At 43.7% G+C, this 17,233-nt stretch overlaps 1 protein-coding gene across 10 annotated transcripts in view; it reads right to left on the reverse strand.

Annotated features, from left to right (window-relative positions):
- The window catches only part of DCC (DCC netrin 1 receptor), a 423,032-nt gene that overhangs the window by 22,382 nt on the left and 383,417 nt on the right, over positions 1-17,233 (reverse strand). For all 10 annotated transcript variants that reach the window (XM_040540170.1, XM_040540171.1, XM_040540173.1 and 7 more), the window contains 4 exons: positions 13,953-14,018; positions 11,744-11,906; positions 5,898-6,124; positions 3,046-3,162 (listed from right to left, as the gene is read on the reverse strand). In XM_040540170.1, coding sequence (XP_040396104.1) covers positions 3,046-3,162; positions 5,898-6,124; positions 11,744-11,906; positions 13,953-14,018 — 573 coding nt within the window. The remainder of the gene's footprint in view (positions 1-3,045; positions 3,163-5,897; positions 6,125-11,743; positions 11,907-13,952; positions 14,019-17,233) is intronic.

A 17,233-nucleotide genomic window follows, 5' to 3' on the forward strand; every position in this document is an offset into this window, starting at 1 on the left:
CCCAAGGTCACGCAAGAAGGGACGATGGTGCCAAGGCTTTATGAGGGTGTTTTTTTTTTTAGGAACACAGCTTTTGGCAAGACAACGCCGCACTTCCAGAGGTAACGGGCAAGCGGGGAGACGAAGAGAGCTCCTGAAGAAATGCTGAGCAGAGTGATCAGAACTTTAGAGCTGTCTGGCTGAATTCACCCATCCTTAGAGGAGAACATCTGCTATATAGACATTACATGTTGTCTGCATTAGACATTTTTACTTAAAGCATTGCTACTACAGTGAAAAATATGACTATTGAATCCTATTAAAAAAACAACTTGTTTTTCAAAGCTCATTCTTTCAATTGGTTTTCAGTGTGTAGACACCCAGGACTTTCAGTTTTAAGACACCACAGGATTACTATTCAGTGCTGCACTCCATTGCAAAGAACCTGGGGAAAAGGTAACAGCAAATATTTTCAATAAATCTTTGCGATTTTGAGCTGATATGACAACAAATCTGTCCCGCCGTGGCCTGTCAGCAATTGAAGTTACACTTGATGTACTAAGGCACAGAAAACAGAATTTCCCTGACCAAATCTAGGAGCTCCCTCAACACCATTTACATTTACCATATACTGTGTCATGTAAAGACACAGCACCCAAGAAGAGCTTGCAGAAATGACAAAGAAGGAAATTCTGAATTGTACTCAAGCTCTCCAGAAGCTGCCAAAGCAACAGAGTTGTCATTTCCATGTTTCCCTGGGAAAAAAAAAGAATTGCTGTGTTTTTTTTTCAGATTTAGGGAGGGAGGGAAACAGAATCCTCTCCCCAAAACATGGCAGAGCGATGCAGCGCTGGCCAGGGCTTAATTAAACATCAGGGGAGGGCAGGACTGATGGTGGGAAGCCTGGAGAGCGCCTCACCCCTGGTGTTCTTCCTCTCCACACGTCAGCCTTGGTGTTTGTGCCTGCATTTCAGCAGCTTTACAACCATCAAAGATATCACCAAAGCCTTATCAACTTTATCTGCTTTAGGCTCCTTCCACCTCGGTAAGCAAAGGCCCATTATGGAGGATATTTGTTTTCAAAGACTGTAAATAGTGATTATTAAGACGAGCGTGAATATCTTCAGATTTGGTGTTTAACATTTTACAGGATCCATTTTTTTACTACAAAATTATACCGTTGCTTCCTCAATCTTTTTAATCGCTCGCTACTGACAATTTCTTTCAGTATCAGGCCAACGGAGAGAAATTAATTAAAGCATCTAATCTGACAAAGCCTCGGTTTCATTTTCTGGGGAAGGAGACACATTCAGCACAACTCAGCCTGCACAAATGCACAAATAAGGCTTTCATAAACCAGAGTTTAATTATTTGCAAACAATCATAATATTTTGTCGCTGCAGATTAGACTGACGTTGTTGAAACTATCAATACATAGAAAACGGGACATCGTTCCTCAGAACACATCATTTGAGTGAAAAAAATAAGGAAATGTATTTCAGAGGACTTTTATCTGAATGCTGTAGAACGGTGTTGACCTGACTTTTGGTTAACCATGACCCAATATAAATACAATTGACGTGGTTCTGATTTTGTTTGCACTACTCGAAGTCTACCCATATTCCTGGATTGCTGCCCTCCTTCACACCAGGCCAAGTTAGGAGGAATCCCACTGAAAAAAAAAAAAGGGCAAATTGCCTAATTGTGGAATGAGTCTGGTTACAAGGTGGGAACATTTCCCAGGGCGTGCCAGGAGGCTCCGAGCTCTCTCCCCCAGCCCAGGGGTCCTTCTTCCAGCCCACAAAGTGGCTGCCATTTGGCAATATGTCATGTCCGAGGTGTGAAGAAGTGAATTCAATCTCCCCCAGACTCCTATGATTTATCCCTGAAAGGCTCAGGTTTAGCAGCATGACCCGAATCACACCCGTAAGGAACACAAATTAAAGGAACTGTTACCAGTTCCCCCTGAATAATTTACTGAGCAAAGCCACTGTAAGTTATTCCCTCTCATCTCCTTCATTGTGTTCCTTTTTTTTTTTTTTTTTAAACATATAATTTGTGATGTGCTCTTCCTGAGCACCTGCAGCTAGGCATTTACATTTAACCATCGGAGCTAGAAAGAAATTTTGTGATTAAATGGATTTCTGGCAACGCGTGCTCGTTTTTCCCAGCTCGTTATTAACACAGATACGCCAATTTCCAGATATTTTTAATTAGATGTATTTTCTGAGGTCAAAGATGGAACTTCTAGCTAAAACCTGGGAGATAACTCCCAGAGCTGCCAGGAGCTGGACCACAGGACTGCTCAGAGGAAAGGTGGAGGCCAGAGGCTTGTCCTCTCTGGTGCCTGGGGGTCCCACTTACCCCTCTCCTTTGCTCAGAAGTGAGGCAAGGTCACTTTGGAAATTTTAATAAGCTCTGCAGGATGGGACAAGCTTTCTAGTGCTTTCCAGCCTTCCTGCCTTTCTCGTGTACTTTGCTGCTTTGAAAAAAAAAATCATTTTATCTATGACGTTCATTCAATGATATACTGTGGTCACCAAAATGTAATGCCTGTTTAGAATTCTGCTTTGTAAGAGAGTCACTCCATATGAGAAAAGCATATGGTGTTGTGGCCAGCTACTACAGACAAAAGGAAATATCAGAGCAACCGTGCTAATGTCCAGCTGCTTCTAAGTACGGATAATAATATCACACTTTGCATCAATGCATTGCAAAGCCTCCTGCTCTGCCAGCTTGAACTCTTGCTCCTATTTCTTTTCAAGGGAGACAGAGGGATTTATCCACCACTAGCCACCTGGTAAAAATAGAAACAAGGATTCTTCAGGCTTAGCCAGCGCTGAGTCGAGCAGATGCCTGATTTCTGAATTTCCTCCAGAGTTTTGCCACTGATGAATTGTGAAGCACTTGCAGGATTTTTATTTTTATTTTGTAGATGGAGAAAACGTGGCTATTTTACTTGTGAAGTGTAGCTAGATCATATTCAACAGCTCAGAGGAGATGTTCAGATGGGTGAGCAGGGCTTGAGCATGCAGAAGGGGGCCAGGGGAAGGCCCTGGTACTCACGAGGGTTGGTGGGTTGGGAATCCATCGGGATCATGAGCTTGGCACGGGTGGCTCTGCGGGCGGCGAGCGAGCGCTCTAAGGTGGACATGCTGCTGCCAACATCTTCTGTCTCAGCAGCTGGGAAAAAAACAACACAAGATCTTAGTTGAAAATCTGACAAACGAATGTCTTCACCTCGTTCCCAGCAATGAGATCACTGGATTTTTTTTTAGAATTCTGTTATTTCAGCCAATCGTTAAATATCACCACCTGCAAAGAGCCATGCGGACTATTTGGGCTGCCTTTTTTGAATAAAATTATTGTTTGCATTTTGGTGTCAAAGAATTAAGATACCATTTCTCCTTTTCCAGCCCCTCCATGATTTAATTTTCCTTTGTCTTGGAAATTAACCACATCCACTTCATAAAAAAAAAAAAAAACACAACATTTTTCTTTTTGCAACTTCCCTGTTATAAACTTATCTTAAAATTCAAGTATCAAGATCTGAAATAGAGAAGTAGGATACAATAATTCAGGGATGTACAAATCCCGGCAGCCAAGAATTGGTCCTTGAAACACGTCTAAAGGATGAAAATGACGTCTGCTGTGACATGCCACCAAGTCCCACGTCCTGACTGCCCATACTCCAGACCCTGGGATGTGTGGTGGCTCTTCCAGTCTTTGCATCTCGATTTCTCCTATCACAACAAGATCCAGGCAGAGCTTTTCCTTGCCATGGTTGCTGGAGTCCAGGCAATGATGACACGGAGCAGTTAGAGTGCTGTCAGGGCAAACGAGGTGAATATTGTGTCTGTGATCCAGGAGCAGCTAGCACATCTATCTAGATCAGTGAGCTGAGACACGCTGCCTCGTGGGGCATCTCTGCCTACGTCTCATCTAATTCAAAAGCGGCTCAGTGTGCCCGTGTCATTTAGACACTCTGTTTACGTGTTGAAATATGGATGCTCTAATTTAGTCACATTAATATAGGCTACTCGAAGCGTCCAAAGATGCTAGAGAATATACTTGTCAGGAAGAAAATGTGCCAGGAACTGGATGTTCAGAGGAGTAATTTGCGACGAAACAAAAGCTGTATTTCTCACTTCATACCTTGTCTCACATGAGCCTTATATTAATGTTACTTAATGTTCTGTGATTCTCTGATTCCACTTTTGCAATTTTAATAAACCATGGATGAAATCCATTTATTACTGTCATACTGGGAAGCTTAATACCCGCTCCAGCTACTCGTTGCTGATGTTCCCAAGTAAAAACATATTCCATCTAAAAAGAAACAAACAAACACAAAAGATCTGCACAAAAAGATTAAATTTTTTTTTTTTCCCCAAATGACTCTTCTCTAAATTTCAGGACTGAAATGCTGAGTCTGCTCTCGATGGCCATTTGGGGACCTAATTGCTAGTGAAAAGCCAGGGACTGCATTGCTGAGCTGTGTATTACACTTTGGGAAGCGACATAAAAGCATTTATTTACGGTCCAAGGTGTTTACACGTAAAATATCTCGCCCGGCCTTTGTCATTAACGTGCTCATACACTGTGATGACTTCCTACCATGCACTCGATTTTAAGCCTATTGCGATCAATGGCGCTCTCAAATTGATCTTTCTGGGCCCTGGGTCAGGTCTCTCGATCAACAGCAGTGCCTGGCTAGGCAGAGAGAAACTTCTGGTTACGGTTTTCCAGCGTCTGACATAACAAGGCCCTTTACATTAAAAACAATACAAATCATTGTCACAACTATCTTGATAAACAGAAAGCTATCAGCCCCGAGCAGAATGTCAAAAAAAAAAAATAATTAGATCCATTAAGCAACTTGAAAACTCTTCTTTTTTTTTAAAATTTTCCTTCCTTTCAAGAATGGGAGCTATAGAAAAGAGCGAGAAACATCAGAAGCATCTGAAAAAGTCACCTTCGTTATTTACAGCCCCAACAGATATTGCGGAATTATTTTGCTCCGTCGCCCACAAGCAATGTGTTCACGAGGAACTCAGGAGAAATATGTTTATGTTTTCCAACTTACCGTGCTTCGCCCTCCACCCCTGCCTGTATGCACCACCTGCCTCTCCCAAGACTTCCTATTTACTCTGGCGGAAAAAACGTTATTAGCTGAAGTGAAATCTGTGATGTGGGGTGTGCGCTAAGGTTAGAAAACAGGAGGGGGAAACTTCACCGAAACCACTTATTTCTTAGAGAATGTCCTTCCTTGCATCTGGAAGCTTTCTCAGCCTTGCTGCCCCAAGCTCTCCTCCTGGGGATGTTGCTGACCTTCTTCGTGATCATGTTCTCCCTCTGCTCCATTTTTCATTTCTTTTGCTCCCTCACTTTGTTCCCCTCTGTGTTTCCTAGAATGGTACCCAAGCTGAACTACAGTTGGCTTCCAGTTGAGTTTCAGGATTTAAAAAAAGAAAAAGTGTAGAAATATTAAAAAAAAAGTTTTCTGCAAATATCGTCTACGGCTAGAAAAATGAAAAGAGTTTTTCACAGCCTCTATCAGGTTTCTCATTGTTTGACTTCTTACACAAGCATTCTCATCTACTAAAGCAATATCGACTATTTGACACTGGTAGGTTTAAAACCTCAGATACCATTTAAAATACGAGATTCTGGTGATGTTTTCCCACCTATCAATGGGTTTTAATGCTACGAAATGCTCTGCTTAAAGCAGAGCTGTTGGTCCTTGCAGTCTCCTGAATCTCGCCAAATTTAGCCCTCTGCTAGAGGCTCCTCATGCAGCACCATAAAATGATTTATAGTGCCAGAAAGGGAGAAAAAAATGGGAATACGTGGAATGTAAATGCCCCAAATCTAGAAAGCAAGCGAAAATCAATATATTCCTTGTGGGTGCTCCTCACCAGGCTGTGGGGTGCTCTTGCTGCCCAGCTGCGTTTCGGACTGGCTGTGGCTGACGGGGGTGATGTCCTGGCAGCTCTGCATGGGCGAGTCCCTGCCTGCGGGGTCGGAGCCCGTCGGCTTCTCCATGTTCTTCATTTCCATCTCCTCGTGGTGGATCCACAGATCCGGGGGCCTCAGGTCCTTCTGGCTGCCCTTCCTTTTGCTGGCGCTGTGGGTCGCACGTTTCCTGCAGCAAAGAAAAATGAAAACAGTCACGTAAGAACATGCTTCCTCTTTGTAAGACCACAAGGATAGACACTGAGTGATCACTGCTCGTCGGCATCTCCTAGAGAAGCCCTCTAGATGTGTCCTTCAAAGGTGCAGGTGATGTCGAAGTCCCCACGTGGCCACTTGCCAAGTCCCCTGCATGAGGCACCAAGTGCTCACGGACAGCACGTGTTCAGCAGAGGGGTGAAAGAGGGTGAAAAAGAAGGAAAAACTGGAATTTTCTCCATGGGAAGGGCCTGGGCCTCAGCAGCTACGCTCCTCAAACATGGAGCACAACGTCTTATTCACAGCTGTAGAGAAAACCTTATCGTGCTCAGATAACCGCTTCTCCTACACCAAGCTCCAGGCACTACTGAGAAAGGTGGCGCGGGGGTTATCCTGCCAGAAAAAAAGCTCGAGGAGCTTTTCGGCTTTATGAAGCTCCGGTTGTTTGAATCAATTTCTGTTCTTTGCTCAATTGTCTCAGCCTGATCTTGAAAGCCAAAGGTAGGCGGAACAACTACCTGCATTAAAAAAAAAAAAAAGGGTTTTGCCTTCAAGACGAGGGCCGAACACGTCCTGCAATGTAAATAAGGCCAAGGGCAGTCCTGCCCCATCACCAGGAGCCCCTGGCAATGATATTTTGGCTTCAGCAGGAATATCTCAGTCCTCAACAGCCACCCTGAGGAGCAGACCTTGCTCAGGTCCTTGGCAGCAAGGAGATTTTTGTTTACAGCCCTATGAAATCAGACTCTTGGTCTCTGCCCGTAATTACCTTCCGTGCTCAGCCTGTTATTTTCTAATTGCCAAAAGGTAATTATTTAAAATGACAGCGTTGGGCAGAACAAGGAGGGAACGTTGCACTTTGCCCCCGTGGGGGAAGGACGGCTCGTTAATACCCGCTTGGACAGATCCTAGTGGCATCCTGATTAACACCTGCAAGAATAATTACGAGCGTCTTTGTTCAAACCTTAACACACGTCCGGCTTGAAATTAAAAAGTAAAGTCGTTCTTTCAATGTCACTCAAAAAAAAAAAAAAAAAAAAAGCCCTTAATTTTGGTTCTATATACAGAAGTGCTTTCTTCACTTCAGGATACAGCCATTTCTTTGTCACTTTCAATTGAACATAATTCATTTCTCCAGGCTGGAGCTAGACAAGGGGAAATTCAGCCCCAAACTAATTTTGTGCACAACAGTAAATAGGGGGTTGTAATGAATGTGTCATTCCAACCATAACTACAAAACTGCTACGGCAATGATATCATTTAAAAATATATGCAGTGATCTAGCTCGGCTTGCATTGTTTTTTTTTTCCCTCGCAAATTATTGATGCTCAGACAGTCCACGAGCAGCAAATTGAATCGGAGCCAGGAACGCAGATGAAAAGGTCATCAATAACAAACGAAAATAAATCATCCCCGGGAAGGTTTTGTTTGTGCAATGCAAAAGTTGAGGTTCATCTGAAAACGCATCTACCCCCCATTCCAGGGGGAGGCAGAAACCTTGCAGTGATGGAAACACCCACATCGGATCCAAACCTCAGCTGAAAACCATCAGAAACCGATGCTTTGGAGGTTTAAGGTTTACAGTGGGATTCAAGTTTAGTCCATTACCCATTTTCAAGGAGTCTGGAAGTGAAAACGTGATCTCAGGTGGCAGTGTTTCTGTTGCTGTTCAGCTATTTTACAACGTGAAATGCACCCAGCTCGCATACCATAACGATACACGTTTCTTTCCTAAGGATAAATGTAAAAATAGAGATCGGTTCTGCCCTTAGAATATATACTGGGCTCATGCAATTTTGAATGACGGTAGCAGAACTTAAGCTCTGCTTTCAAAATAAATAAACTCGCTGCAGGGAAAACTCTTTCTAGTTGTCTGTTTCCATAGGCTCCAGCACAACAATGCCTGGGCAGGGGCTTCAGTCGTTGTACAGCACACTCACACAGCTAACAGTGACAATATATACATTAAAAAGGACAATTTTTCCAATAATACAGAGTGAGATTGCTCTTCATTTTGTAATTAATGTCAGAGAAAAAAGTTAGGTTTATAACAACTCCGCCTAGCTTAATTTTTAACAGTTTAGGACCTTCCCTATCTGGATATCTCAGAAATAAACTGTTATTTAGAAATAAACTGAAAAACGGATTTAGAAATAAGCTGAAATGAGCCGTTCTCATATCAAAACCAAGCTTAACTGTTCTGAACTGTTCCTAAAACAAGCAGCGGGCACGGAGCAGCCCCGAGCAGCCCGAGCTGGCGGCTCGGCAGGGCTCAGGACCGCCCCGGGAGCGGTGTGGATGGGGCCAGCCATCAGCAGCAGCACGGCTGATAACTCATTAGCATCAGCCTTTTGGATGGGATGTTTGGACCCCTGCAGGCGAACAGCTTTTAGTGTCTGATTCGGGCCAATTACAGGACCGTGTGCTGAGTGGTGCGGTAGGCAGGGTTTCCATCCCCCCGCAGCTACAGACAAATGCATCTAAAGGAAGCCCAGCGAGGCCTTTTCCAATTCACCTCGTTTGCCCTGATAGCGCTGTAACCGCTCTAAGTTGGCTGTCTTTTGCCTTTCGGGCTGTATTAAAGGAAAGTCAACTGGTGTAAAAATCCTATTTAAAAAAAAAAAAAAAAAAAGAAAAGAAAAACAACGCATCAACAAATCGGGAGTACAAACCAGTTCTTTCTCCACTAAATCTCCCCCACTGTTTTCAAGTGAAACATCATTTCATTCTGGCCTCTTTATTTCCTGCCAGGCAGCCTGAAAACCTCAGACCGGTCCCTGTCTCTCCCATCACCTGGCTCCATCATCTGTCCCCATTAAGATCCCACCCCGTGCCACTGCTGCGAGCAGGACCCGCATCCCAGGGGAACAAACCGAGGCTCTTCAGGGGCTGCCAGCTCGATCCCATTTAACTTCAGGGTGATGACATTTTGTTTAATGTCTTCCCAAGCATGTACTGGCACATCCACGTTAGTTCGATGGGATTCGAATCAGTCTTAGCTTATTTTTTGTCATCTCTTTTTATGTTGATTCCTGCCCACTATACTAATTGGTTGGGCACTCGTTCAAGACTGCATTTCATGTTTAATTGTTTAAATATGCACTACCTACAGTCCAGGCTCAGACGAGACGTCCACCCTCATCTTTTCTCTTATGCCACAACCTAATGGTACCGGTCCGTAGGCTAATTGTTGTGACGTGTTAGACAAGTTTCCCATCTCACAAAGCCTTAAAAAATTTCCTGGGAGAAGCAGGTACTGCAGTTTGAGAGCATGTTGCATAAGGTGATATCGTCCTTTAAGATTCAGCCAGGATTCATGAGCTATGACCTGCCCTGCCCAGACCAGGAGGGTATTTGGGGACAGGGTGATGGGTGGCCCCGTTGCCCACCCTCCAAAGAACCCCATCAGCAGACACACAAGCTGGGGAGGATGTAATTATGGTGAAGGGATGGCTCTCAGTTCCTGCAGGAGCCCTTACGCACAACTAAATTATTGCACCTGGATCTTCACCCGGTTTTTCCTCCCCTGTTTTTTCCCCGTGTCAAACTGCCGCAGGGTTTCTTTATATTTCATTCTTCCCTTGGTGGCAGAGACAGAAAACACATCCTAAGCCACCTAGGGCAGTTAGCAAGTTGTTCTGTATAATATGTTTTACTGTGCTTTGTTCAGCCGAGTTTTAATTAACTGCAGAAATATGACTTTCTTCCACCGAAGGCTTACGGGAGATTATTCCATCACCTGCAAGTTTTTGCTCTGGGGAAGCACTGCATTATCCAGCAGGACCTGGCCTTTCCCCTTACGGCAGTCCTTTTGTTCAGCAGCTCGCTGGTGATTTTATAATAAGAACCAGCTGCCAAAAAAAGCTGCTATCTAAACTCTGGGTGTCACAGGATGCAGCTCTCCAGGCAGGTCAGAAACAAATTCACACCAACAAACTCTGTTCCGAAGAAGCTCAGTTTTTTTTTTTTTCTCTGCTGCTCTACGTTTAAGATCCATCGTTTCACATTTATTGCACTGTTTTGTCCTCATTTTCCGTTCAGGAATGGCTGGTGTAGGGTCACTTGGGTCAGACCCACCTGCCCGTTCACACCTGGAGATGTTCAGAAGTTACACAGCAAATAAAAATCTACCAGCTTCGTATTTTTTTAATTAATGGAGAGGACTAAATGCCTTCAGATGGAAGGTCTTCTGATATCTTCGGATAAGATAAACACTTCTCTGAACACTCCCATTCCTCCCATGGGGCTACAAAGGAGGTCCAGGCTGATTAATTCAGACCTGCGCATGTAAGTTTTGACGCTGGACAGATGAACCTCTCTATTTGTTTGTCTCTCCCTTCTCCTTTTAAGAAACTCAGGAGAGCTTTAGCCTGGATTCAGCGAACACCACTCAACAGACGCATTTCCGTTGCCTTCGAATGATGGCCTGATTTTCAGGTGTTAAAATTCACAAGAGAAGCCAATTGTAAAATCAGCTCAGCATTCAGCTACCCGAGCCCTCCTAGAAGCAAGGGCCCTTATTTTTCTGCCTCATTGAGAGCTTTCTTAGTTAAAAAGTCGACGCTCAAGTATCCACCTTTACAGAAAGCGCTTCCCCTGGTGACTGTCAAACACCACCAGCTGCCGCCTGCCTGTGCTCAACCAGCTTGAGGCTCATTTTGGCATATGTGGGAGCCCTCCTGTCCCCCCCCTTCTCTCATAGTGTCACCCTTCTCTAAGCATCCACGCAAATCAAGGTAATAAATTTGGTCCTGCCCTTCACACAAAAAAATATATCATTCTTGTGGCTAAACTATGCTTACGCTTCACTTTCTCATGGCCAATATTTCACAAGAGTAGAATAACGAACCTTTTGGCTGAATATTTTTCAATAAATTCAATGTATCAAACCCAGGTCTGTTTCAAATACACTTACTCCTCCTCCAAATTCTCATTAAAAAAACCCAAAAAACCAGCATTGTGCTCTACGCTGCTGCCCTTTCATAGCATTTTAGAAGAATCCTAGATTTTTCCCTGTAATCTTCTATGGTTTTTTTTTTTTCTTTTTTTCCCAAGTATTTAAGAATTATCTCGAGAAACAGTTCTTGTTGCATTTTCCTGGAAGACTTCTGGCGACAGCCTGTCTGGGGAGGAGAGCATCCTCCCAAAGGTTACCGAGTGAGCAGGACTGTGTGGTCCTCAGCCGTGCAGGTGCAGAGCTGTGGAGCCAGAAAGTCTGATAGCATCACCAGGCACAGACACTTTTTTTTTTTCCTTTAAATCAATGGGATTGATCCCTTCCTGTGTCTGAATTATCCTTGGCAATGTAAACAACAGAGAGATGTGCCTGACAGGCTGATTTCTCCAGGCTCACCGCAGCAGGGGTGCTTATTCTTTTACCATGCAACTTGGGGGCAGGGAACATTCTCCACTCATGAGTGATCTCCAGCTTTCCCAAGCCCATACCTCCAAAAACTACAAAAGATCCATCCCAAAAATGCACTTTGATCCCAAACTCCCTCTCTCCTCTATACGACTGTCATTGCCTGCATCTACTTTGAAGCGTAACGGGCATCATCGCCTTCTCCTTCTGCCCTGAGATTTGCGAACGTACTTTCTCTGCTGTGCCGAGGAGCGCCTGGTGCAGATGACGGCCACCACCACCACCACCACCACGGTGATGACGCCGACGGTGACGACGATGATGACGAGGAGGTTGCTGTTCTTCTGGGGCGTGACGCTGCCATGGGGAGGGTGCATCTGCCCGATGGGGGGCTCTGAAAGGACACGGACAACGACGGGTGGTTAGCGGTGGATTCATTCCTCTCCCTCTTTGGGAGTCCCCCATAAAGCACAACAAGATGTAAAGCCTTTCGGGTGGCACCAATTCATCTTAAAAAGCAGACGGAGGGCGCAGAAGGGTGCCACGAAGAGATGAGATTTACATCTCACTGCATTTCAGTGGTACAGCAAAAAGGAAAATATTTAAAGAGTAATGACTTTGCGCTTCCTGGGTATTAATAACGGTGGTGTCGGGAGTCAATAACTTGCAGCTCTTTTTTGCTATTACCAGCTCGTTTTTGCTATTATCAGCTATTATTATTATTATATCTCCTTTGGTTTCAGTGCAGCTGCAAGACTGGGACTGAAGATGCCCCCATTTCTGGCATCAAGCCCCGGTCAAACTGACTTCAAGCACAGCTCCCTTGCTTCTGACAATTTTTCCCCGTTACGTAGGGAATAGGACATTTTATGCTTTTATAACAATTTCAGATTTTTGTGTCTCTACTGATAGGGTCATCTGTTACGGACACCCACACAGAACAGCGAGGGATGCTTTTGCTCTGCCTGCTAAGGGGGTATTATAGGCACTCTGTAAGACTACAAACTCAGAAATCCCCCAAACCCTTTCCACTTAAGCTAAAGAACCTAAATCTTCACCAGGATCGGTGCAACGGGATGCAAAGAGAAGAGCTGTGCCACTGCACGTCAAGGATTTCACAAGAAAAGTAACTCGGGAGTTGTCTGATGGCGTCATCCCCACAGCCTCCCACGTACAAACTAAACAATGTGTGTGTGTGGGGGGGTTCATTTTGCCTTTAGTACAACTGAATGAGACGGGCAAAAAAGGCAAATCTTTCCAAATAACAGCTTTAGATAGTGATAGATGTAATTTAATTGCAATATTCTGCCTTCGTTTTCTGCCCTAATGTCCTTTCTTTACTTAACTAATTAAGTTATTGAAATAATTTGCCTTTTCTCATGGCTTTTTTTCAGGCAATTGAATATGACAACCAGCTGCAAGTGCCATCTTTTTGGCATTACAATGGCCTAGTACAGAAATCCCAAAGATTTTGCTTTCTTTTTCATTTCCATGCTGAGTAAAAGGCACTGAAAGAATACATCACATAAAATAATACAGAGAATATCAAGAAAAACAACGTTTTCTTTCCCTACCCTTTACTGCAGGTCCTGAAAGTTCTCTTTACGTCTCTAAAGTCATTTTTCCTATAATTATGATGAAGTATTTTATATTTTATATATATTAGGAAGAGCAGGAGCTAAGCCCACAGCAAACTAGGACAGGAGAAGGTAAGGAAACTTAGCATTCCTTCCTTGTCTTGGCTGAGGAAAATAATCCGTCTGAGTTAATCAGCTATGGGCCTCGTAATTATTTTGTATCTGGAACCTCACTTGGTACCGCATTTCAGGGAATCACGCCTGTTGTTTCATTCAATAACGGGAGGTGACAAGGCTTTGTTAGGTACTGCAGGTGGGCTCAGGAATATAAAGTCATTGATTTTGCATCTACACCCCAGCTGGCAATGATTAGGTCCACTTAATTTGCGTTAATCCACAGGGTTGAGCCTTGTTTCTTCCTATTTTAGGGCAGAACTAATTAATAAAGAAATGCTATTTTCCAGAAAGACGAAATGGAAATGCAAGAATATAAAATACACTTCACAATTTTTTGGGAGCTGTTAAATTTTAGAGGCATGAATCTAAAACACCTCTTGTGACAGGACTGGGGTATCTGGGGACAGGCCTTTGGGAACACTGCTTCAGCCAGAAAGCTGACAGGTAGTGTGGGGATCTATTTTAAGACAGCCAAGAGAGAATATATGGTGTCCCGACCTTATTTTTTGTTAACATTTCTGATTAAAACTACATCTGGGGTCCAGCCTGGCAGGTGGTGGGCGCACTGGGGAGCCTCCAAAGCAGGAGAGAGGGGAACAAGAGGGAAATAACAAAAAGAAAACCAGAAGGTTATCACCGAAACCCCACTTAATTGTGGGGTGTCATCGGAGGGAGCCTGCATTTACCGTTCAGGCTGCTTCTGTCAATCAGGTTGGTGTCCACCGACCAGTAGGAGCCATCGCCATGACGACCTGTTGATGGAAAAAATGATGGAAATGTAACTCCACAACTGTTTCACTGTTTCTGTTTCTCAAAATTGCCTATTTTCTAACTCTTAAGATTAAAAAAAAAAAAAAAAAGGAATATGATTATTATTCTAAAAATGTTTTGGCTGCTGAGGGAATAGTTGCACTCCAAATTAATGCAGTAAAATTTGAGGTGTTCGTCTTTTCACCTGCTTAGTTTTGTCCCATTTATCAGCTTTGGGTGAAATAGCCATGATGGTTCTGCCAAGAGCAGCATCTCTGCTTCCTCGCATCTGGCAGAAGAATTGCAGAGGGTGGTAAAGTCCTACCAAGCTCCTCTTTGGCCCTACCAGTATGGGAGCGAGGAGACAAAGCCCATAGCAGAAGGTAAAGAGCTCTGGCTTGGGGTAAAAAATGCTCTTTCGGTGGAGACCAAGCTTATGATTATGCAACATGCTCTTGGGATGGGCAAGCTGCACTACAGCAAAGCACAAACGTGGCCATTTCATCTCTCCAAAGCTTTTTTTGTTTGTTTCTTTTAAATTAAAATAGCCTGAGCACTCCCAGGTGGCATGGTGTGATGCGAGCAATGCTCTGCTGGGCCAGTGGCTCAGGCAGAAGAGATCTACTGGGATGGGCAGAGGCTGCTGGATCTGATGCCATAACACCCCTGGGCATTGCCATGCCCCAGGGCAGCCAAACAGCGCCTGCGGTGGGCTTTCAGTGAAGGGACAACGGAAACATCTGGAAAACTCAATGCAGGGGACTATTCCTGGTAACTTCTCCTTCCAACGACCACCACCTCCATCCGATCCCTTGGCAGATTCGGCCAAAAAAAAAACCCATTTTCTCACTTTCCTGCAGTTGTTTGTTGCTGCTGCGCACCGTTAAACAACTGTCATATTCCTCTCCAGAGGTACTCGTGTTTCTGTGGGCTGTGAAGGAATTGATGTGCATAACTTTGTCTACCAATTTGGCAAGTATTTTGTGATGAATGGCCCTAAATAAATGTAAGATGATTATCATCAGAAGAGACTTCAGTGTAATCATCTTTTCAATCAGCGTAATTGCACAGCTACAACAACTTGATCCCGAGAAAACAAGGTTGCAAAATGTTTAGCTGTAAAAGCAGGCAAAATAGAGATAAATGTAAGATATATAGTAATTCTGTTTACCATGATGACACTCTACAGCAGTCATATTCACGGTACTACACTGCTACCGGTGAATACGTTGTGACACCGGGGTTATATTGTACTTTGGAGCCTGGGTATCTCAATGGGAGACTGCTACACATTGCTATTTTTGATATTTAGCCCACACTGACAGATCTTAGAGGGAGCTTAACACATTCAAAAATTCAATCTGGATATTGGGAACTTAAAAAAAACTAACCTGCATGCCCGACTCCAAGTTCAGTACTTTTTGAATTAGCAGAAGAGCACTTTTCAAGGCATTATACATGACATTTTTATTGTATAAATATTTGCATAAACAGCTGCCCATTTCAGTTTTCCTGGTTCTTCTAAAATTAAGGACTACGTTCCTGGGGAAAAGCAGCACTCGGTGTGATGGGTGTCCTGGGCAGCTCAGATGGATGCACCCTGGCCCAAAGACCCTGCCCTGGGAGGAGAACAGCAATGGAGACCCAGCAATGTTGCAGCTAGGCTACATTGAGCATATCCGGGGGGGGTTTGGGCTAGAAACGTTTCCAAAATTCTTTAAAGATTGAATTTAGGTTAATTCAGCCTTGTTCTGCTACTAAGACATTATTTGGAATAATGTGCTTTGGAATAACATGCTCTGTGCTTAGCATTGCTGTCACTCTCCATGGTACTAGTGGGCTTCCCATCTTATCGAGGACAAGTACAAAACTCCCGTTCCACTGAATTCAGATGTAAACCCTCCATGCCAACCAGAAAGACACTTACAAGGTGGGCATAACTCAACAGGTATGTCTAGATCTCTCTTTTTATGTTTTTGGTCAGACCATGGACTATCTCTTTGACTTCCACCAGTTTCCAGTGGAGCTTTTTCCTTCATGTTATTCCAGCTTTTGGAACAAACCATTGTAACACCTTGACTAATGAGCTTCTTTTTCCAGAACTGCCTTTTTACTGGAGGTTAAACAATCTTCAAACTTGCTTTTCCTACTTTTTTAAAATGAGTTTTAGCATGCTTTCTGAGGTACCAAAACCTAAATCCGTACGACCTTACATATTCTTCCTCATCTCTCACTCCTCCATTTCACTTCTGTCTTTCACATGTTTCAATGACTCGAGTTTTTTTTTTTTTTTTCTGAAAAAGCAAGTCCCTTTTCCATGACCATTATATTCAATAACCATTTCAACTTGATCTTGTCAAGGCAAAAAAAAAAATCAAGACGTCTGTGACCACAACAGATCTTCATCCTCTCAGGTCTCCAGCACCTGGAAATGGGCCAGAAATTCTGTTGGGATAATAGTGTAAATCTCTTGCCTTTTTTTTCATGCTTTACTTCAGCAACTTCATTTGTTTATTTATATATTCAAGTATACCCAGGTAGCATAGACAGCTTGGTAGACATTGAGAGAATGGGGCAGTGTTGCTCTTTTCTTGAAAAATGCTTGCTGCAAGCCAACTACTTGGGCTGGAGAGCTGGATGGGGAATGATGCACTACCACTGCTCTTGCATTTTGCCTTAAACAGTCCAAAACTACTGAGAAAATAATCTGAGCAATGTTCTCATATGAGAAAGCAGAGACTAATCAGTGTTTTCTGCCTCCCCAGGTATCCCTCCCTTTTATCCTTGACGAATTTATTCCTGAAGAGGGACATCAGGCCAGCCTGGGATGTGCAATGCTGTGTGGGCATTGGAAAAAACTGTTTTTGAAGGCACGTATCTCCCCCCGTTGACCACGCTATGTGGCAGACCTCGAGACATTCAGCTTTGACCACTGAAGTTCTGCATCCATCATCATTTAAACAAGTCAGAGCACGAGAATTTGTGTCTTCTTGTCTTCCCATCCACAGCCAGCACCAGATAATGAAGGAGACAACACACTGTGCTAGTGAGAGCTGAAGAGCTCAAAGAAGGCAGAAATATTCTTAAGTTTGCTTTTCAGTATGTATGTATAAGCTGGCAGACTTCTCGGAAGGACCCTGGGGTTTGGGCAGAAATGCACGATTAGATGAACAGATACCACATTTCCTCTTGACTTTCTAGTTCTGCTTTTTCAAGG

This window comes from Cygnus olor, chromosome Z (genome assembly GCF_009769625.2).
Source record: "Cygnus olor isolate bCygOlo1 chromosome Z, bCygOlo1.pri.v2, whole genome shotgun sequence".
Taxonomy (NCBI): Eukaryota; Metazoa; Chordata; class Aves; order Anseriformes; family Anatidae; genus Cygnus; species Cygnus olor.